Source organism: Macaca thibetana, chromosome 4 (assembly GCF_024542745.1).
Source record: "Macaca thibetana thibetana isolate TM-01 chromosome 4, ASM2454274v1, whole genome shotgun sequence".
Classification (NCBI taxonomy): domain Eukaryota; kingdom Metazoa; phylum Chordata; class Mammalia; order Primates; family Cercopithecidae; genus Macaca; species Macaca thibetana.
In genome coordinates, this window is record NC_065581.1 from 33,321,808 (window position 1) to 33,345,075 (window position 23,268).

Here is a 23,268-nt window from a genome sequence, read left to right on the forward strand (position 1 = left end):
CTCTTCCACTGTTCAGTTTATTCCTTAATGGTAGACCATGCCTGATTGGTGTTTTACACATCCACTGCTATGTCTGACACTTGTGGATGCTCAGAAAGTGGGGAAGGAAGGAAAGATACGACGGTAAAAAGGAAAGATACACGTGTCTTGACAAGCATGTCCAGTTCGGCTCCTTTGGCTGGAGTCATACTGCACGGTTGCCATTCTGCTCTGTCATCCTCAGACAAGTTCACTGCCCGTTAGAGGAAAAAGGGTTTAATTTACCTGAGTCCTCAAGTGAATATAAGTGTTGAGTCAGAACGCTGTAGACATTTAGTAACCTCCTTCAGAGGAAAACAAAAAAGGTGGGGGTAAATTACAGAAGTACAAAAACCAGTAGAGCTTCCACTTTTCATTTCAGAAGAAATCAGTTGCTCTCCTCTAAGGACCATTACTATTAACAAAACAGAGACCTTAGAAGGAAGCATTGTTTATTTATTATATATTTTGTAACGTTATTACCAATCTTGTTATACTCTTTCTTATACCCTACAATTGTTAGCAGAAATTATTTTAAATTAATAAGATCCTGCATGCTTTTCCTTTTTTAAAAAAAGAAAGATCTCTGTGTAGAGTGTCCTGTTCTGAGCCAGTCCTGAGAGGAAAGGAAGTATACTCAATTTGTAATTAACTCATGAAAGAATTAAGTGAAAGATAAATCTTAGGAAGCAGAGAGAAGTAAACCTAATCTATGACTAAGAAAGCTAAATACTATGATAACTAATTCATTCCTTCTTTTGTTCATTTATATTATTTAATAACAAGTCCATGATGTGCCAGGCACTCAGGAAATAGTAAAAATTGGACATGCAATATTCTGCCCTTGTGTAGCGCACACTAGAGTGGGAAAGAAAGCGCACTTTTAACTGGACAACTACCAACACGAAGAGGGGAGGAAGCAGGGGCTGGAAATGTCCACAGACTGTGCCAAAGATGAAGCCCATAATATTTGAAAGTCAGTTTCTTCCATCATTTTGTGTATTAAGGTTCTTTCTTCCCCTGTTCTCCACCTTCCTGCTTGTCATCTTCACTCATCAGCTGACCACGTTGCCTCTTACGGTGTAAACGTGTACCAGTCTTACGGTCCCTCTGGCCAGTACTCCCATGAATTTGATGGAGACGAGCAGTTCTACGTGGACCTGGGGAGGAAGGAGACTGTCTGGCGGTTGCCTATTCCCTACCGATATGGTTTTGACCCGCAATTTGCATTGAGAAACATCGCTGTGCTAACACATAACTTGAACATCCTGATTAAACGCTCCAACTCTACCGCTGCTACCAATGGTATGTGTCCACCATTCTGCCTCTTACTCCATCTATCCCTTCATACCAAGTTTCATTATTTTCTTTCCAAGAGATCCCCAGATCTTCTCATAGTAATTGCTGAAATGTCATTGTCTCCCATCTCTAAAATCACATATTCCCATGTAATACAAGGATCTTTCCATTATCCATTCATTAAATCCTTCTAGGAGAGGTCTCATCAACCTCCTATTTTATTAAACATGCCCACAGAGAGAAGGGCATAGGAATAAAGCAGAGGCAATGTGTCGTTGCTCCCAAGCAGAAGGTAAATAAGGCCTCTTTGACTATCAGGTGGTGAAATGCTGGTAGGAGGGCTCTTCCAGGATGTAATGCAGAAGCTCAGGGCAGAGCTATTCACACTTCACATCGGTGCTGTTTCCTCACCACAGAGGTTCCCGAGGTCACAGTGTTTTCCAAGTCTCCCGTGACACTGGGTCAGCCCAACACCCTCATCTGTCTTGTGGACAACATCTTTCCTCCTGTGGTGAACATCACATGGTTGAGCAATGGGCACTCAGTCACAGAAGGGGTTTCTGAGACCAGCTTCCTCTCCAAGAGTGATCATTCCTTCTTCAAGATCAGTTACCTCACCTTCCTCCCTTCTGCTGATGAGATTTATGACTGCAGGGTGGAGCACTGGGGCCTGGATGAGCCTCTTCTGAAACACTGGGGTAAGGATGAGTTCCACCATTTTTTGATGCTTTCTTGTCTGTCAAGTTCAGAACTTCCTGCCTTTTACTCTTTTATCCCAAAACTTGTTTTCCACACTTCATGGGTTTCTTTTCTCTCTCTCTGGTTTTTTTTTTTTTTTTTTTTTTTTTGAAAGAATAAAGCAAAAAAGCAGAGATTTATTGAAAATGAAAGTACACTCTACAGGATGGGAGCAGGCCTGCCACTTCATGGTTTTCTAATGATAGACTTCACTCTCCTCCCTAAACCGGGGACCTTGAGTCTTTGCAGAGCCAACCCTCCACCCCATCCCATCCCACACACATGCACATGAGCACACTCTGCTTTCTCACCTCAACAATTTCACTTCCGCAGAGCCGGAGATTCCAGTGCCCATGTCAGAGCTCACAGAGACTGTGGTCTGCGCCCTGGGGTTGTCTGCGGGCCTCGTGGGCATTGTGGTGGGGACCGTCTTGATCATCCGAGGCCTGCGTTCAGTTGGTGCTTCCAGACACCAAGGGCCCTTGTGAATCCCACCCTGGAAGGGAAGGTAAGATTGAGATTGGTTAGAGCTGAAGCCGCAGTATGAGAGGAAGGAAAGTGGGAGGAGGCTGTGGACATGAATGGTTGAAAGTTGTAGGGGAATTGGGAAGTGGCATCATGATGACATAGGAGTGGCCTAGGACCCATCAATCTCATGTCTGTCCTGTTGCAGGTGCATCGCCATCTACAGGAGCAGAAGAGTGGACTTGCTACATGACGTAGCACTATTTTCTGGCCCGATTTATCACATCTCTTTTCTCCTCCAAATGTTTCTCCTCTCACCTCTTCTGTGGAACTTAAATTGCTATATCTGCTCAGAGCTTACAAATGCCTTTGAATTCTTTCCCTGACTTCCTGATTTTTTTTCTCAAGTGTTACCTACTAAGAGATGCCTGAGGTAAGCCACTCAGCTACCTAATTCCTCAGTAACCTCCATCTATAATCTCCATGGAAGCAACAAACTCCCTTTATGAGACCTATGTCAAATTTTTCCATCTTTCATCCAGGGCTGACTGAAACTGTGGCTGAGAATTGGGAGACTCTTATTTTTCAAGCCAATTTAATGTCATTTCCCAGATTATTTGTCATGTCCAGTAACACAGAAGCAACCAAGTACAGTACAGCCTGATAATATGTTGATTTCTTAGCTGACATTAATATTTCTTTCTTCCCTGTGTTCCCACCCTTGGCACTGCCACCCATCCCTCAATTGAGGCAACAATGAAGTTAATGGATACCGTCTGCCTTTGGCTCAGAAATATTATAGCAAAAATTTTAAAATAAAGAAGTAAGTTTGTACTAATTTCAGTATGACTTTTAAAAGTATGACAGAGAAATGGGTTAGGATAAACAAACTTTGAATCTCAAAAATATCAATAGTGAAAATTTATTCTCAAAACTTTAAATTTGTGAAGAATGATAACAGTAGAAGCATTCCTCTCCCCTCCTCACCTTAAGGGAATAAAAATTCCTTGGGGAGGAAAAGAAATGGAAGTCAGAAAAACATTAGAATAAGACAGTAATGTGGGTGTCTGAAAAGAAACAAATACTTATTCCTCACATAGGGTTAGTGACAATGGGGAAAGGGATGGGAGTAGAAGCCGCAGACATATCTAGGAGCCCTAGAATAGAGGCGCAGTCTGCCTCACCTCCTGAATGAAGCTTTCCTAGATAACCACGTAGCTTTCCCTGTGCCACCCTGGCATGAAGGAGACAGTATAGTGAATATGGCTGCAGGATGTTTCTAGGAAAAAAAAAATGCCAATATCTTCAGAAATCCTCAGCCCTTTCCCCTCATCCCTCCTGGCTAAGGAAAGCATGAGCTTATGAGACAAACCCTAGGAGGAACAACACGGTTGAGACAATGTAGCAGCAGCTGTGGGTGCTGTGTCCTCCACTGGATTCGCCATTTCCTGGCAGAAACTCTCCCAGAGGAAATGGGTCAGCAGTGACCTCATGGCTCTAAACAGCTATGAAATCTGTGAAGGTATTTCTATCCATGATGCCTGCATCAGTGAGTTTAAATTTTAATTGGAAAAAAAAGACAAAACATTAACGCAGTAATTGATACAATATAGTTTGGTGCCAAGAACACTAAATCCAAATCCAGGACTCAGTACTTTGAAGCTAGTATTTTAAACTTTATAAATGAGTAAAGTGTCTAACATTTTTTATCTTATTTTTCTCATCCACAATGTAGGAGTAATAATAATTTCCTTGCAGAGTTATTGATTGAATTTGAATAATCTTGATATATAGTCAGTGCCTTACACATAGTACATAAATACACAGGAAAACATTGTGGTTGTATTTATAATTAATTTATTTAAAAGAATGGATCACATTATATGAAAAGTACTTTTGTTTTTCTCAGCCCCTTAATGATTTAGGAGATTCAAATGTTGAGCTATGGGTGAATTTCTTTTCATATGATCATTGGAGGATATTTGTTCTTCTCCAGAATGAGAGAGGCTGAGATCGATTGCTAAGATAACTCTTAGGACGAGAAATTGTAATATTTGACTTTGGTTTTCAACTCTCTAAGAAGGGATATATTCCCTCCTTACAGCCCATAAGTGTTTATTCAAAGGTATTTCATATGCAACAGATGTTTATGCATGATTACTTTGGGAAGGAGAAGAAAGTTCAAGGAGAAAATGATTAAAAATGCAGACTGGGAATCAGTAAGCACAGGGAGTGTGAACCAGTAATGATCATGAAAATGTTCATCACAGAGCACAGAGGATTTTTAGGGCAATGAAACTACCCTATTTGATACCACAATGGTGAAAAATGCCGTTATGCATTTGCCCAAATCCACAGAATGTACAACACCAAGAGTGAGACTTAATGTAAACTATGGACTTTGGGTGACAATGATGTGCCAATGTAAGTTCATAAATTACAGCAAATGTACCACTCTGGTGGGAAATGTTGCTAATGGGGGAGGCTATGCATGTGTGGGAGCAGAGTGTATCTGGCAGCAGTCCCCAGCCTTTTTGGCACCAAGAATCAGTTTTATGGAAGACAATTTTTCCACAGATCGTGGGGGGAATGTGGGTATGATTTGGGGATGAAACTGTGGAACTGTTCCACTTCAGACCAACAAGCATTAGTTAGATTCTCAAAATGAACATGCAACTTAGATATCTTGCATGCACAGTTAACAATAGGATTCGCGCTCCTATGAGAATTTAATGCCACCACTGATCTGGTGGAAGGCGGGGCTCCGTTGGTAATGCTGGCTCACCCACTGCGTGGCTGTTTCTAACAGGCCACCAACTGGTACTGGTCCATGGCTGGGGGTTTGGGAACCTCTGGGGTATCTCTGTACCTTCTGCTCAGTTTTTCTGTGAACCTACAACTGCTTCAAAATAAAGTCTATTTTTAAAAAGGAAAAGAAAACTAATTATGATCTCAAATATATAAAATAAAAATTTTAGTATGAAAAACAGTCACATTAAAATGCACAAATGTGCTAAGAAATTTTTAGCAATAGGGTTTCAAATAAATTTCACATAAATTTCCATGATTTATGAGGCAAGAACCAAGTGTTTTGGAGTTGTGTGCACTGGTGTGCATGTGAATGCGTATGTGTGTGTGTAATATAACAGTTATACTGAATGGCATAATGGTCACAGTCGTGCAGAAATCTACAAATGCTGCCCAACTCAGGTTTCTTCCTTAAGAAGTATTGTGGAAAGCTTTTAATAAAATGATAGTTGCTTTTTATTAAAAGTATGTATTCAAAAATGTTTATGTAATGTTAAAATAGCAGAATTAAAACTAATTCTAAAAAATAAGAGTCAATATTTCTTTTTATCAGCTAAAAAAGTAGGGTCTTTATTGACATTACTATAAATAGGGTTATAGATCCACCTGCATGATTTTAAATCATGCGATTCTGAAAAAATTATTTGAGTTATTTGAACTATTTCAGATTACATACATAAAGTATGACTTCATTAATATTTAATATCACACTATTTAAAATTTACAAAATTAGTGGATCACAGAGGCTCGTGCCTGTGATCTTAGCACTTCGGAGGCCAGTGGGGGAAAATTGCTTGAAGCCAGGAGTTCAACAGCTGCCTGGGCAACAAAGCAAGACCCCATCTCCACAACATAAAAATAAATTAGTTGGCCCAGTGTGGTGGCTCACGCCTGTAATCCCAGCACTTTGGGAGGCTGAGGCAGGTGGATCACCTGAGGTTGGGAGTTCGAGACCAGCCTGACCAACATGGAGAAACCCTGACTCTACTGAAAATACAAAAAAAAAAAAAATAGCCAGGCATGGTGGTGCATGCCTGTAATCCCAGCTACTAGGGAGGCTGAGGCAGGAGAATCACTTGAACCCAGGAGGCAGAGGATGCAGTGAGCGGAGATCGCGCCATTACACTCCAGCCTGGACAAGAGCAAAACTCTGTCTCAAAAATAAATAAATAAATAAATAAATAAGCTCATGGTGGTGCTCCTGTCCCAGCTACTCTGGAGGCTGATGTGAGAGGAATGCTTGAGCCCAGGAGTTCAAGGCTTCAGTGGGCTACGATTGTGCCACTGCGCTCACCCCAGCCTAGGCAACAGAGCAAGACTCCATCTCTAAAAATAAATAAATAAAATTTACAAAATTCTAAAAATTACATGAAATATTTCAGGCTTATATTTATCACCTACAAACCAGGGATTTGAAGAATTAAACATTTTGTTACAAATGAAGCACTTCATGCACAGACTGGCACATAGTAAGTAGTCAACAGGTGTTAACAATTGGTGTTACTGTTATTTTCTGGAGTCCAACTAACAAATCCCACAGCGAATGACACCACAGGGATACAACCAACAAGATCCAGAATATGGGAACTTCTACTAGATAAACAACTCCATTTCTTCAGCAACAATTCAAAGAGAGAGAGAGACAGGCAGAGAAGAGAAGCTATACATTTTTAAAAGACTGAAGAAATATATGAACCAAATTTATATGAGGCAATCAGAAAAATTGACACTATTAAGGTATTGTAGTGACTGTATTAAGGTATTCTTAATACCTTATTAAGAATTTAATAATAATACCTTATTAAAAATTGACCGTATTAAGGTATTCTCTAATTTTAGTGTGGTAATGGCATTGCTGTTATGTTTCTAAAAAGTCATTATGCTTTAGATTTCCATAATAAAATAATTATGAATGAAATATGATATCTGAAAGTATCTTCAAAATAACCCAGTGTGCAAGTATGATTGATTGGGTGGGTTTACAAAATTGTCCATGAATTAAGCATTGTTAAAGCTGGGCTGTTAAAATATGGTACTTGGCCAGGTGCAGTGACTCACGCCTGTAATCCCAGGTGGGTGGATCGCCCGAGGTCAGGAGTTTGAGACCAGCCTGGCCAACATGGTGAAACCTTGTCTTTACTAAAAATACAAAAAAATAGCTGGTCATGGTGGTGGTTGCCTATAATCCCAGCTACTTGGGAGGCTGAGGCAGGAGAATCGCTGGAACCTGAGAGGTAGAGGTTGCAGTGAGCTGAGATTGTGCCACTGCACTCCAGCCTAGTTCACAGAGTGAGATTGGGCAACAAGAGTGAAATTCTGTCTCAAAAAAAAAAAAAAAAATTATGTATGATGATTCCTGAATTAAAGCAGGGTTTTAGAAATTGGACTATCATTCAGTCACAAAAAGTCTTCAGACTAATCCCCAGGGAGTTCTGAAGCTGTAAGAGCCCTTTAGAGTTGGCCCAAATTAGGGAAAAGGTTTAGGACCTTTATACCCCAATACTGACCAGTCATTATAGGTGGGTTCTTCCTGGGAAGTGAAGTAAAATTCGATGAGGCAGCTTTCATCACCTAAGGGAATTCCGGGGGATGACTGACAGCTGAGGGCAGTCAGCCAGCAACATTCCCAGCAATGAGAGAACAAATCCTTCAGTCCCAAAAGTGGGAGTTTAGGTAGAACAGAATAGCATCCACAACAGAAACGGTGTCTAGTTTCTGGGAATGCATATATATTCATGTGGAAGAAAACAAACAAGTGTGTGTGTGCGCGCGTGTGCACGCGCGTGTGTGTTTTGAGATGGAGTCTCACTCTGTCATCCAGGCTAGAGTGTAATGGCCTGGTCTCAGCTCACTGCAACCTCTGCCTCCCGGGTTCAAGTGATTCTCCCGTCTCAGCCTTCCGAGTAGCTGGGACTACAGGCACATGCCACTGTGCCTGTTTAATTTTTGTATTTGTAGTAGACACAGAGTTTCACCATCTTGGCCAGGCTGGTCTTGTACTCCTGACCTTGTGATCCGCCCGCCTTGGCCCCTCAAAGTGCTGGGATTATAGGCGTGAGCTACCGCACCCAGAGCACCTGGCCCAAAGAAATGTTTTTTAAAATTCATCATCTATTTAAAAATTTAAGATAGAAATACCACATGATCCAGCAAGTCCACTCCTGGGTACATCTACAAGAAAATGAAATCAATGTATCAAAGAGCTATCTGCCCTCCCACATTCATTGCAGCACTACTCACAATGGCCAAGAGATGGAATCAACCTAAGTGTCCATCAACAGATGAGTGGAAAAGAAACTATGGTCTATATATGTAATGGAATACTATTCAGCCTTGTAAAAGAAGGAAATCTTTTACATTATTTACAACATGAATGAATCTGGGGGACATTATGTTAAGTGAAACAAGCCAGGCACAGAAAGAAAAATACTGCATGACCTCACTTGCATGTGAAATCTAAAAAAGTCAAAATCACAGCAAATGGGAGTGGAGGTAGTAGGGAGGGGAACAAGGAGGAATGAGAAGACCTTGGTCAAAAGGTACAAAGAAGGGCAGGGTGTGGTGGCTTATACCTGTAATCCCACCACTTTGGGAAGCTGAGGCAGGTGGATTGGTTGAGCCCAGGAGTTCAAGACCAGCTGGGCAGCATGGTGAAACTCTGTCTTTACAAAAAATACAAAAATTAGCCACGCATGATGGCACATGCCAGTAGTCCCAGCTACTCCAGAGACTGAGGTGGGAGGATAGACTGAGCCAGGGAAGTCAAAGCTGCAGTGAACTGTGATCGCACTACTGCACTCCAGCCAGAACTAGACCCTGTCTCAGAAAAAAAGTACAGTTTCAGTTAGGCAGGAGGAATAAGTACTGGAGATCAATTGTACAGCATGGTGACTATGGTTAATAATAATGTAGAGTTGTCCCTCGGCATCCATGAGAAATTGGTTCCAGGACCCTCCCTGTATACCAAAATCTGAGAATGCCCAAGTCTCTTCTTAAAAAATGGCTTAGTTTTTGCATATAACCTAAGCCTATCCTCCCATATACTTTAAGTCATCTCTAGATTACTTATAATACCCAATGCAATGTAAATACTATGTAAATGGTTGTTACACTGTATTATTTTTGAACTGGAATTATTTTTATTGTTATATTTCATATTTTTCTATATATTTTCAATCCACAGTTGAATGAATCAGAGGATGTGGAACCCACAGATAGAGAGGGCCAACTGTATTGTGTATTTGAAAATTGCTGAGAGAGTAGACTGTGAATATTCATAACACACAAAAAAGTGAAGTGATGGATATGTTAATTAGCTTGGTTTAACACATGTATCAAAAAGTCATGTAGTACCCTGTAAATACAGTTATTTGTCAATTAAAAATAATTAATGAATTTAAAATTCTTTTGAAGTGTAACATTGACTTTTTCTTGTTCAAATAGAGTTTTCTGTTTTCTAATTTTTTTAACTTGTTTTAAAAAAAATCATCTCTTAACTTCCATTAACTCAACTGATTCACTCTATTAACTTAAGAACTCTCTTCCTTAAGTTAAACATTTCATGATAATCAGGAAGGGCAAGGTTATGTTGCAATAAGATCTTAACCCACAGTAAAAAGTAGATCTCAGTGACTTCACTCAATAAGGAGACTTAATTCCACAGTTATTCAAGTGACTCAGGTTATGGAGTTTCCAGCATCTCATACACCATCATGCACCTACTTGCAAGTTCTATTGGCCACTGTTAGTCAAATGACCCCAACCTAACAGCAGAAAAGACTGGGAAATGTACAGGAGCTTTGGAATACTGGTGAGCACCACTGTCTCCAAAAGATACACTGTTATTATCTATAAGGTAAGGAAAAATGTTCAAGATTGGTAGATTGTTCTCTAGAACACCTACACACTTTCCTCCAAGTTATATGCTAAGACTCAGTTCTTTGTGTTAGCAAACTTATTTATACAGGATGTACTTGTCCTTTTAATTAAATTATCCGTTAAATATTATACTACCCAATGAAATCTGGGTGCAAAAAAAGATGTTTCTATGAAACTGTCAATGGAAGAAAGAGAAGAAGATTTTGACCCTCTCATTAATAAAGAATCTTCCAGCTTGTGCTCAGTGTGACAATGCTGAACTGAAAGAAGGTCCTAGAATATAATCTACCACCCATCCTGATTATAGTGCTTATGCTTCAACTAAAAAACTCAGATCTCGATTTCTCCCTAAACTGTGAGTCTGGTTCAAACCCCAGCCCTGCCTTTTCCCTTTGCAGGATCAAAAGCAAGGAGCTACACATAGAAGCTGAGGACACCCTGGACAACCCAGCACATGCCTTCCCCATTTCCCCAAAGGCATCACTCCCTTTTAATCCCCATGGTGAATGACAATGCACACTCTGAGGAAGAGGACAAAATCGGCACAAAACTTGACTCCCTTCAGCATTTTGCTTGGGGAAAATTCAGACTATAATCCTGGGGAGCAGAATCTCAAGTGTCGGTGCCTCTTTGTGTGCCAGTGTCCCTGTCTGAGGACTTGCATGACAGCCTGGAGTACAGGAGATGAAGGTCCCAAGGAGACCTAGTTCTCCACTCTGACCTCATCCATACGAAGGAAGGCCTGCCAAAGACTTCTCAGGCCCAATGTGTGGGTGAGGGAGAAAGGAAGATGGGATGTCTGCTTTCAGAGTCATGGCCTTCCATAACCTCGTAGAAGCTCTAACTTTGTCTTCATGATGAAACTCAGAGACTGAGATGTAGACCAGCTTCAAGGCTGGGCCCACATCAAAGGGACCACAGTGTGTAGTGACCTGCCTCGTAACCAGGAAAAGAGTGTCATCAGGAATCAACAAGTTACTACGTAAATGACAAAGGGAGCTCAGACAAGGAGTGGAATGACTGTGAACAGGTACCCCCAACAAGGGACCCTAGAACCAGAGGGAGCTCTGCCATTTGTCCTGTGGGCTCCACAAGAAACAAACTGTCCCTTACACCCCTCCACTGTGAGAAGGCTCCGGAGGCTGAGGTGCTCCATATGGCTGGTGTAGACATCTGCACACTGGAAGTCATTTCCAGGACTGCAAGGATCTGGAAAATCCAGTCCTCCCTCCTAATAAGAGGGATGAGCATGCTGGCTGTTAGCATCCCGTGCACAGGATGGTGTGTGTGAGAGGTGTGCATGTTACCCAGGCTTGGCCAATCAGAATCTTTCCTACAGTTGTTAAAACTCTGGTAGACATTCTAGAAACATATACAACAGACACAGACAGACACACGCACACAGAGCAAGAGAGAGAGATGAGATAAGATGTGAAGTGATAAGGAAGAGAAATGCAGAAAAATAGATGCAAAAAGAAACACGGAGATAGAAAAATTGCAGATAAATAGTGACAATGGATTAGAAAAATAGAAAAGCAACAATGTAGTGAAAGACACAACAAGGGGGCACACAGAGATGCAGAGAGACACGCAGAAAGAACTATACAGGGACAAAGGGGCACAGAGAAAGAGAGACAGATTCACAGATAGAGATAACAGAGAGAGACAGGTGAAGATCTCATTGTGTATCTGGAACTAGTCACTTCTGAAATCAGCTTGACTCTAGGCTTCCTTTGTACCATGAAAAAAACATATTTGGGTTTCTGTCATTTAGAATCAAAAACAGTACTTTTATATCTGGTTATGCTTCCTTAAAAGTAAAAATTACTATTGATTGATGTGACTTGCCAGAATGTTTGAAACACCAGTGACCCAGGGTCACTATATCTGTCCCCAAACAATTCCACCATGCTTACTTACACAGCACTCACCAACCAGAAGAGAGGCTGGGATATTCTCAGGCCACCGCACTGAACATCAATATGAAAGAACCATGAATGATGTGACAACTGAGTTGATTTTCTACCTCCTCTGCCCACCCTGACTTTGCACCCCATATTCTTTCAGTGTCTTTTCAAGGTACAATCCTCCTTCTGGCCACAGGTAGGCTGGGTCACCTCAAGGTACATTCCTTCATTCTGCAGTGATTTCCTGCCTCTGTTCAATTAAGGAAGTTCACAATACAGATAACTCAGGATCATGTTTAATTATGTAAAAAAGTCAGGTAACGGTTTTCATGTGCTTCTCTTGAGCAGTCTGAGGAGAGAATAGAAACAGAAACCCCTTGGGGCCTGAGTAGGCGCAGCTGGTCATACATAGGCAGAGGCTCCGGGTTAGTGCAGGAAGCAGAGTCACAGTCAGTGCCTTGGGGTGGGGATGAAAGGAGATGACTTGGTGGCTGCGTGACAGCCACTGTAGGACTCTGATCTCAGGGGGACAGGTTGACACAGGGAATTCTGGGCAGGGACAAGCAGGCATTACAGAAGAGTGATAACCAATCCCAGTTAAAATAGTCTCAGGAGTCAGTGCAGGAGCCCTGGAGAAGAGAGAAGAGGGATGATCAGCACAGGGCACGCTGGTGGGCCTGCCATCTCCCCCACCCCTCAGGGGCCCCCTGCAGCTTCAGACAGAGAAAGCTGAGGACCAGGGTGTACTGTCATCACCTCCCCCAACATCTGTGCAAAGGTGAAATCAGTTCATGAGGACACAGAACTTCAGCTCGATGCAGATGTGTGGGAGGTGGGGGAAAAGCTGCTATTCTTCTGGGGAATATGAAGGGTTCAATCTTTTTAGGAAATTGGTTGATACCTCATCCCTACCACTAGCAGCCTCTTTCAGTCACTGGAAAATGCCTACAGGCAGTAGCCACAAAAACATGGCACAAAGTGAGCATCATCGTAGTGTCTAACATTTAAGCTGTGGTTCTGGCTCCACATTTCACAAGAAGATACCACCAAAGTTCAAGTTTCGTTCTGGGGAACAACCTCTGGAGATTCCTAGAAACTGGCAAACTTCGCCCCTAAGTCTTGATCCTCATCGCAGCAAATATACCATGAACAGAGACCACTGCGGTCAGGTACACTCAGCTCATACTCTTCCCTCTTACACCTGGGCCCTCCCCACACTGGATCACAGCTGAAATATTAACTGCTGGTGGAGGCCCTTGAGGTCCTACAAAAGGAAGTTATGCAGAGAAAGTTCTCACTACACAAACATCTACTCTCTCACCCCAAAGGAAAATGACACATGTGACTTAATTAGAGTTATATCCTCTTCCCACCCATGTTCTTCAAGGCCTTAAGCACCCTAATTTAAAATTCCCTAAAACAAAGGAAATTGTCACTAGAAGGCAAGGAGGCCGAGGCTCTGACCCTCTTCATGGAGGAAGCTTTTAGAAAGGAGCCAATGAGACAATGATGAACGGTAAGGACGCCCTGGAATAAGCTCTATCAGTCAGCTCTGTGACAGGGCAGCCTTTCAAACAGTAAAATCAGATTCCAATGCCTCCTCCAATCTTGTCCTGTCTCCTCCCACCTCCAGCCCAGCCTTCTTCCTCTCGGGGTCAGGAGGAAAGAGCTACATCTAGAGACAAGTCCTCTCTGAACAGAGAGTCTGGGTCACAGCCCATCTTTCCCTTTTCCCCTTGGGTTTCTCACCTTTCTGACTCCTGTGATGGATGATAAGGCCCAGTCCAAGGAAGATCAGTCCCAGCACAAAGCCTCCAACACCACTCAGCATCTTGCTCTGGGCAGATTCAGACTGAGCCCCTAAGAAGTAGAGCCTGAGTGTCAGTGTTTGTCCCCATACCCCATAGCATCCCTGCTGAGGAGGTGAAGTCTAGTCTGAGATGCAGGAGGTAAAGGCGTCAAATGAACCTAGTTCTCCCTTCAGACCACTCCTAAGGGAGGGAAAGGCCAGTCAATAATCCTTGGATACAGTGAGTAGGTGAGAGAATGGCGAAGCAGAGCTCCGCTCCTCAGGAACTCATCCATAACCTTAAACCCTAAGATCCCAGTCACCAGCCCTAATAATCCGTCCCTCTGAGCTATCAGGACTGGGATCCAGAGCAACAGTACATAGAGTAACTTCCCTAGCATCTGGAAAGGTGATGAGATCAGGATTCTTCCGATGCACTTGCCATGGAGCTAGAGGTGCTCTAGTCTCCTGTGATTCCCAGCTCAGTAGTGACATCAGGGATAAGAGATGGGAAGGGATGGGTCAGAAGGAGCTCTGCCCTTTGTCTCGTGGGGCCCATAGTAACAGAAACTCAATATCCCCTTACGCCACTCCACAGTGATGGGTCTCTGGAGGCTGGGGTGCTCCACATGGCAGGTGTAGACGTCTCCACGCTGGGGAGTCATTTCCAGCATCACTAGGATCTGGAAGGTCCAGTCACCGTTCCTAATAAGGGGAGTGGACACAACGCCGGTTGTCTCTTCCTGGTCATTCCGAAACCACCGGACTTTGATCTGGCCTGGATAGAAATCTGTCACCGAGCAGACCAGCAGGTTGTGGTGGTTGAGGGCCTCTGTCCTGGATGGGGAGATGGTCACTGTGGGCTCCACTGAGGGCAGTAACAGACAGGAAAAGACATAGGAGTGAGATGTGGGACCACACAGCACGTCTACCATGGGGAAGGGTCCCTCTTTGGAACCAGAGTGGAAAGATACCTGGAGTCCAAGTCTTAGATTAAGATTCATTCAACAAATATAAATATGACAATCACTGAGAATCCAAAAATAAACAGACCCTGGTGCCTGCCTTTACAGAATGTGCAATCTAGTAACAGACAGCAAAAAACAAAAAGAATCTTATTTCAAAAGTCTGTAATATTTGAAAAAAAGTAGGCAGGTCTTCAAAACAAATAACACTGATCAAATATCATGTTTGCCCATAACTCAATTCCTTTATCTTCTCAGATTGCTGCTCATAGTAAAAAAAATTACACACTTTTCCCTGCCTCTTTACACATCTCATCCTTTACTTTTCAGGCCACTTTATTGCATTTCCTTTATTCTCTTAGTGTGAAACTATAGTAAATATTTAATGTATGCTTTCTTTATTTAGTAATATGTTCTCTCATTTTCTTTTTTTCCGTAATTTATTTTTAACCCACAAATGAGTTTAATTACTAGCTGCCTATCCTACTCCATTCTCTTACTATTGAGAATTACTTTCTTGTTCTGAAATCAGATATAATCGTGTATGTCCCCTGTAGAAAATATTCTGAGATCCTTTCAGAGGTCTGCCTAGGTTAATAAGCCTGTAATGTGAACATATAAATATAGTTGAGATTTGCTGGGGTCAGCAGGTTGCACCCCAATTAAACAGCACTCTTGAGCCATCATCCGGAAGGAACCACAGTTTCTGCTTGGACTTGAACTTTTCTTTGGTTCACCTTCCTGGAGTCCAACTGAAATCACAGTCAACTACGTGGCCTTATAAGATTTGTTCATCTTACACAGATTGGGAGTAAAAATAGAGGGCATGAATTTATGAGAAAAGATGATAAAATAAATTTTGTCGAAATAGAACTGAAATAGCAAAAATATAAGTACTTGCTGGCATTAGGATGTGAGTCAAAAGAAGGCAAGGGAGTATAAAGTAAACTAAAAGTTTTGTGAATCTGCATAGATAACACTGGAGTCAGACTAGGGATTGATTAATCATAAATTTTCAATGCCTTGAAAGTATCATTTTGTCCCATTAACATGGAGATCAAACAGGAACCAACTCATTGCTACTTCTGGTCAAAACTGGCTTTAACAAGGCTTTATGTCCCTTTGACTCTATAAATGTGTAGTGAAGAACATAAAGAATGTTGTGTACTTTGGGAGGCTTAAGGTCTTGGTTAGTAATGGTGGGCTAATTACTTAAAGTGCTTATCATGTATTAATATTAGGATATATAAAGTGGCGATGCTAATCTCTAATGCACAGGCAACTGTGAGATTAAATGACAACATAGATGATATTTGATAAGGCAACTGTCTAGAAATAAGTGCTCACTGCATGGGTAAAATTGACTTTCAGAATGTTTGTTCCTTAAGTGGATAGTGATGTGGGGAGGGGAGAACCTAGGCCAAAAGCAACCTGAAACTATTTTTATCTAATAATTTAATGGCTTCAATCTATTTATTCCAAAATTTCTGCTCTTTGCATTGTGACATTTGTTCAGCTATTCTAAGAAATTAAAACTGCCTTACAAACATCACTCAAGTGTTGTTTTTATTTTTAGCAAACACTTTTTTCCTCAGATTTTTTATTCACAAACTGTTAAGTTTCAAGGCAATAAGAGTTTACTTTAAAGAATTAAGCAAAATGATAGAAAATAATAAAAGTCCATTTTTAAGGTTCTGTTTAAGGTTCTGTTTTTTCTTGAACGTAAGTGGACTGGCAACTGAGTACATTTATTCATTAATTTAACAGATCATTGAGCTCATACCACATGCCAGTCAATGTGTCAGGTACCAGGCAACCAATGATTAAAACAGTCTCACCGCAAAGAGCTCCGCCATGAATGAGAGCCATTTAAGAAAACAGAATTACGATGAATAATAATTTGAAGCCAAAAGTCAAAATATCTTATTTCACAACCGTAATTGCTGGGATGCCCTGCGCACAGTTGTGGGGCAACCCTAAGTCCACCAGGTCAAGCCTGAAGCTTCCCGCTGCATGAGCTGCGCACGTGGACCTTAATGGGGGGAGGCAGTGCTAGCCGGGAGGGTGGGCAGGGGAAGAGGGCGGAAATTGGGGGCAGAGTGAAATGCTTAGCAAAGGTAAGGCACTAAGAGGCAAATGCCTAAGGCACGAGGCAAGAACGTGCAGAGCAGAGGATGAGGCCCACGAATGGGGAGGCTGGGACGAAACTAGGCAGCTTGACCAACTCTTCCTGTTGCCCTGCTCTGCCCTAAGTACCTGCCCCTCCGATGCACCAGCCTCCAGCACTCCCACTGCCGCCTCCTGTTCCCTGGGGTGGAAGGAACAAGGCTTAGGTTCCAGAGGCCGTGCACCTTCATCCCTCCCGGCGCAGAGACTCGGGGCCCCTGCCAAGGGTGGGCCTTGCAGAGGGGCGACGACGCTCACCTCGCCGCTGCAAGATCGTGCGGAGCTCCAACTGGTAGTTGTGTCTGCACACCGTGTCCAACTCCGCCCGGGTGCTCTCCAGGACGTCCTTCTGGCTGTTCCAATACTCGGCGTCAGGCGGCCCCAGAGGCGTCACCGGCAGGTACTTCCCCACGTCGCTGTCGAAGCGCGCGTACTCCTCTCGGTTATAGATGTATCTGGTCACATAATGCACGCGCTCCGTCCCGTTGGTGAAGTAGCACATGGCCTTAAACTGGTACACGAAATCCTCTGCGGGGAATCACCGGCCGGTCAGTCAGGCCCCAGCCCGGCCCCAGCCCGGCTGCCACAGCAGCCGCCGCCCTGACCTGGCCTGGAGCTGTGGAACGGACGGCGCGACCTCCAGTTCCCGCTCGCCAGTGCCTGGCGCTCCAGACCCGGGATCCTCCCGGCGGCTCTGCCCGGCTCTGCCCAGCCCTGCCCGCCCTCTCTGGGGGCTTCGGGAATCCGCCTTCCTACAGGCAGGAAAGGGCGGAAAGCCCTGTCCCTGCCTGAGCCTGTGAACCCAGCGAAGAGGCAGTCGGGCTGATTTTACGTGGACCTTTGCACTTAGAGGGATCAGGACGCTCTTGCATGAAATCCCATTTTCCACTGAGCTCCTGAAAACCTCAGAGATAAAATTATCCACATAAACCTGTGAGTTCAAGGGAATGATGAGACAGGTCCAGAAATTAAGCCTGTCCTCGTTCTGATACGCGTATTCTCTTGGTCCCTCCGTAAAATACCTTCCTTCCCATGCCCGGATTTACCCTCCCGAGTGCCGTGTGAGGGTCACTCACTTCTGTATTAGAAAGGACCTACACCTCCGAGTCCTAGAAAGAAACATTTATTCATGGAAAGAGCACAAACTTTTGAATTTGATAAACTAGATTCCAATTAAACTGTGGCAGTCACCAGCTCGGGCAGGTTATGTAACATAATATCCATATCACAAATATAATTGTGTAAAAGAAAATCATGATATCTACACACAGGATGTTAGAAGGAGTGACAGAGAATTTATGTAAAGTATTGTTCTGTGTCTGAAATGAGTGGTTTCACAATATATGTTATTTCCCTTCTTTACATCCTCCTTTCTGCTAAATTTAGTCCACCACCAACTCGGGTCTCAGAATCCCACTCAAGTCACCATTTGCCCATAAATCAGTGAAACCTGAAGACTCCCTGTCTGTGGTCAGCCAGTCAGCTTCCCTCCGTACCAAGATTTTGTCTCCACAAACGCTCCAGTCGGTCAGGAATACAGAAAACTTTTCCTCAAATACGGAGACTACAGACACCATTGCTGCCTTACATTTCCCAATGCAGGATCCCATAATATTTAGTCCAGGCAAAGTCTTGGGGCACGCTGAAATGACAAATCCTACTGTGTCTTTGGAGGAATTCATATCTTCAAAAATAACCCCGTGCTCACTTTGTCCTATCACTGGTAGTAAATGTACACTTTGTCTCCTCTTTCCTCTCCTCTCTCCTCCTCTTCCAGGCTTAAGCCTGTAGAATGGGTATTGGACTGTGCTCACCTCATCACTAAAAGATAAATGGGAATGCAACATTGTTCTCTTTCCCCAAAGAGAGGAAATGTCGATAAAACATGTGTCCGAGATCTTAAAAATCACCATCCCTCTACCCTAGCCCAAGGAGAGCCTGTTCCCAGAGTGGCCGCTGTCCTGCACTTACCGGGAGAGTCTCTGCCCTCAGCCACTGGGGTGCTCAGCATCGCCAGCATCAAGGTCACAGTTGTCCCCCAAAGGCCTCCGGGGATCCGCAAAGCCTTCTTCGGAGGCATAATTGAGACGAAGGGAAAAGTAGTGGTAGTCAATACAGCTCGAACCTGATGGATCTGATGTACCTGGCAGAAAGAATAAAAATCTGTGGACGTTTCCGTGCGTGGTAGGATTGGATGGTCCCTTGGAAAAGAACCAATCAGCACTGGAGCTGAAGGACGTCATCTGTCTCCGGGCAGACATTTTTGTGTGTGTGAAGGTTCTCAATCCCGTGCCTGACACTGTGAAGTCCTTCAAACTGCTCTGGATGAACATTTGAGGAGAAATTTTCCTCTGAATTATAGAAGAGCTGAAGATTGAATGCCTAAGGGATTTTAAGAAGCCAAAGAAAAATGCGATTCAACAGTAAACATCTTTGTAATATTGATTAAAACCCGGTTGTTCTTATACTTGGGATTCTTTCAATAGGGCAAATTAAGTGGGGATCATATTTCAGGGGAGAGAAAATTGCTGTAATAGAAATTTTTACTGCTGTTATCTTAGACACGCTGAGGAGCCTTAAGTTTTGGTGAGAAGAGCAAAGTTCTTAGAAGCAAATAATGGTGAGTTGCAGTTCCACCACTAATGTGCTTTAGGAGAGTCAACAAATTACTCAATTTATTTTCGCCCCAGGCTTCTCTTTGTAAAATGTGGGTCATGTTTCATGCGTTTTACATCTAGATCTTCATATATACAAATGTAAGATTAATATGACTTGTTTAATGTTACAAAAGGCTCCTCAACTGTTATGTGTAACTATCAGGTTAATATGTGGAAGAAGAAAACAAACCAAAAACAAAATGACACCCATTCCTGCTGGTAAATGATTCTTCATTATGCAAGAATATATTGTATTTATGCTCCTCGAGTGAAAGTATTTGAAACGTTAATTAAGTTGACATTTCTTTTTTAAGTTCTTCAGCTGTTTAAATCCTCCCTGAACCATGAAATAGATGCATCTGATATCAGCAAAGGCACAATACACAAACCTTTACAGTATTCAGACATAGCTATATTTAGATTTGAGGAGAGAGAGCAAAAGCTGTGGAGAAGCATTTCCTAGGTCCTGAATAGTATTAATGGTGGAAAAAATGTTTAGAGTCACAGACTGTACCGTGCCAGCCCTAAACATCAAATCCCAAATAGCAGACGTATCAACGTGGTTTTTTCCAATTCTATATATTTTTTTTATTTAACAGTTCCTCATGGACATATCTACATCAATGTGCTTTTAGAAATAAACATAACTTATCAGGCTCCTCTTGCCAGTGACTAGGGGCAGTACTAATGGTTACAAAGCAATTAGAACAATGCCTGGCAAACATTACTTCTGACCCCAACCAAGACAATAAATATCTCTACCTCTCTTCTTCTCTCCCTTTCTCTCTTTCTTTTCCCAAAATTGTAGGTTCTGCTTTTAAAGTAGAGAATACAATCTAAAATCAGAATATAAGTTTACCAGGTAAAAAGAAGCAGGCAAGAGGCAACAGCAAGAGGTTTGCAATAGTGGCACATGAAAGCGTTGAGTCACTCCAATATTCTGTATTATTCAGTGCATATTTCTAGAGCACCTGAGACTGGGAAGATTGCCACTGTGTGTCCAGCAGCAATGGTGTACTCAGAATCAGGATAAGCCCAGTCTAAGGAGGGTCTCCACTGCTGTGATGGGTGTATAAAGGAGGAACCATACTCACACCTGGAATGGAGGTGGGACAAGGAAGAATAGGCAGAGAGACCTGAAGGTGCCCTCAATGTCCTTCCTCAGCCCCCACCTCAGTGTCCCTCAGAATCCTCTCCTTCCTGTCTCAGGGGAAAACTTCCCACAGGTTGATTCTGAGGCAAAGGCTGCGTCAGACCTGGGGATTCCCCAGTCTCACAGGCCTCTTCGCACAGACTTTTCAGCTAGCAACAAGTGTCAATTTTGAGCCTTTTTCTGATTGACTAAAATCTCACTGGAAATGTTTTGCTTTGAGCTTCTGCCAGCTGTGTCTGCCTGACCCAGCCTTCTCTACAGTTGTCTATGCTGGCCGTATCCCTGCTGCATTATTCAGGGCATTCAGGCAGAAGAAGGCCAGAGAAGAAAGAAACTAGGTCAAGCATCCTTATTCAGAGTGTCTCACCTGAATTGCCTGTCCAGCCTCTGTGGGGGCAGAGCAATTACAGCATTTACCCCATGTGGGTAAATGGGCTAAAAAGACACTGCCATTAGTAGGGAGGGTCAGGGTTACAGTAGGGAGACTGTCTTCAAGGGACATCCTCTCTTCCTTCAGGACAGAAGAAAAAGTCATGGACTCCTTCTTTGTAGAATCAAGGGAGAAATCATCTTCCCTGGTCAGCATCTCTTGGAATTTGTGCTTTGTCAATGGAGTTGAATGTGAACATAGGAGTCATCCTGTCACCAGAAGGACCATCCAGGATCCTACCTTGCATTTATTTCAGGAATCAAGAATCACTGTATATTCTGAAAGGTTCTGTAGCTTCCTTAATGCCAATGGTAATATAGCTAGGAATGCTGCTCCCAGAATATTGTCTTCCTTTAATTAAAATTTATCAAGCAATTATCCCTAAATTTTTCAAAATCTTTGTGAAGCCACTTACATATTTCTTTTATATCAACTTCTAGGTAACCAGTTATATGTAAGAATTTTTCGTGGCACATATGAACTAGGTCCTTTCTCTTGGCACAAAGTTACCTCTTTAAAAATCTTTCTAAAGAATCTGAAGAAACAGCCAAATCAGTAGCATTCAGGAGCTGTGTTCAGACAGTGGCTCCCACAAGCAAGTGGCCATGGGGAAACTCCAGGGTGGAAGTCAGGTAAGAATTGGAGGATAATGGAGGGTGAAGGAGTAGGAATATGGGAAAAAGCTTTAGCAGGAAGATAGAAAATCAGGTGATACAAAGCATTTGGAACATTTGAGGGGAAATGAGGAATGTGGGTGATCTTGGCACAGAAGCCCAGACCTCACTAGTCCCATGGCTCCTCATGCTGTATGAAAATAGCCGCTGAAGACAGAAGACTGGGATGAAAACCAAGCTGCCTGCAGTGGATATGCTGATAGTGATATGAACAATGAGGCTTTGTTTCCTGATCTATCTTTTCAGGTTCCTTCTTCCTGTCAATCTCCTCATCCACACATCACCTCAGTTGGACTACTGGTGATTAAACCACCCGGAGCTAACCTACACATGTCACTCTTTCCAACACACCTCTACTTGTCTCTACTTCTCGTTCCTTAGTGATGCCTGGAGTGATATTTCCAGAGACAGCTCTTCCCCCAGCCTCTAGATTAGCAGTCACTGTGTTCCTTCATTCCCAGAAAAAACTTAAATATCTGTCTCTGAGATCTTTATAATGTCTCCTTTTTCTATAACTTCTTACCAGTAAAGAGAGGCCCTAATATTCAGCCACATAAAAATATATATAGTTCTTGAGTACTTAAACCCATATCCAAGTACTCAAGAACTCATGTGTCCAAGAACTCAGCTCAAGGCTATGGTTCATGCAAAACAGCAACATTAGCAGTAATATTTTGGGGAGAGTACTTTTATATCCTCAGATAGGAAAACTTAAGATATTCCATTTAAACCACAATGACACATCACCTCACATCTGTCAGAATGGCTATTATCAAAAAGACAGAAAGTAACAAGTGTTAGGGATATAGACAAAAGGAAACATTTGTATGCTGTTGGTGGGAATGTAAATTAGTGCAATCATTATGGAAAACAATATGGAAGTTCCTCAAAAAATTAAAAATAGAAATATCATATGATGTAGTAATCCCATTTGCAGGATGTAGGCAAAGAATTTAAAATTAATATGTCAGAAATATACCTATACTCCTATGTTCCATGAAATATTATTCACAATAGTCAAGATATAGAATCAGCCTGTGTCATTCAGCAGATGAGTAGATAAAGAAAATGTGGTATGTATACGCAATTGTATCCCATTCAGGGCCAGGCGTGGTGGCTCACATTTGTAATTCCAGCACTTTGGGAGGCCGAGGCAGGCAGATCACAAGGTCAGGAGATCAAGACCATCCTGGCTAACATGGTGAAACCCCATCTCTACTAAAAATACAAAAAATTAGCTGGGCATGGTGGCGGGCGCCTGTAATCCCAGCTACTCAGGAGGCTGAGGCAGGAGAATGACGTGAACCTAGGAGGCGGAGCT

The 23,268-nt window shown here is 42.7% G+C and overlaps 2 protein-coding genes across 4 annotated transcripts in view; one reads left to right on the forward strand and one right to left on the reverse strand.

Annotated features, from left to right (window-relative positions):
- Positions 1–3,363, forward strand: part of LOC126952702 (HLA class II histocompatibility antigen, DQ alpha 1 chain) — a 90,820-nt gene extending 87,457 nt beyond the window's left edge. Inside the window, exons 2-5 of the mRNA XM_050787532.1 lie at positions 1,078–1,323; positions 1,734–2,015; positions 2,389–2,563; positions 2,729–3,363. Of these exons, the coding sequence (XP_050643489.1) occupies positions 1,078–1,323; positions 1,734–2,015; positions 2,389–2,543 (683 nt within the window). The 3' untranslated portion in view covers positions 2,544–2,563; positions 2,729–3,363. The remainder of the gene's footprint in view (positions 1–1,077; positions 1,324–1,733; positions 2,016–2,388; positions 2,564–2,728) is intronic.
- LOC126952701 (HLA class II histocompatibility antigen, DQ beta 1 chain) overlaps positions 1–19,199 on the reverse strand; it is a 90,823-nt gene extending 71,624 nt beyond the window's left edge. The window contains exons 1-5 of one of the 3 annotated variants that reach the window (XM_050787529.1): positions 19,005–19,196; positions 17,292–17,561; positions 14,489–14,770; positions 13,863–13,973; positions 12,354–12,742 (exon numbers count right to left, since the gene is read on the reverse strand). In XM_050787529.1, coding sequence (XP_050643486.1) covers positions 12,729–12,742; positions 13,863–13,973; positions 14,489–14,770; positions 17,292–17,561; positions 19,005–19,113 — 786 coding nt within the window. In that variant the 5' untranslated portion in view covers positions 19,114–19,196 and the 3' untranslated portion in view covers positions 12,354–12,728. Of the gene's footprint in view, positions 1–12,353; positions 12,743–13,190; positions 13,974–14,488; positions 14,771–17,291; positions 17,562–19,004 lie in introns of those variants that run through there. The other 2 variants (XR_007725008.1, XM_050787530.1) reach the window with 2 other exon arrangements.
- Between the last annotated feature and the right edge of the window lie 4,069 nt (positions 19,200–23,268).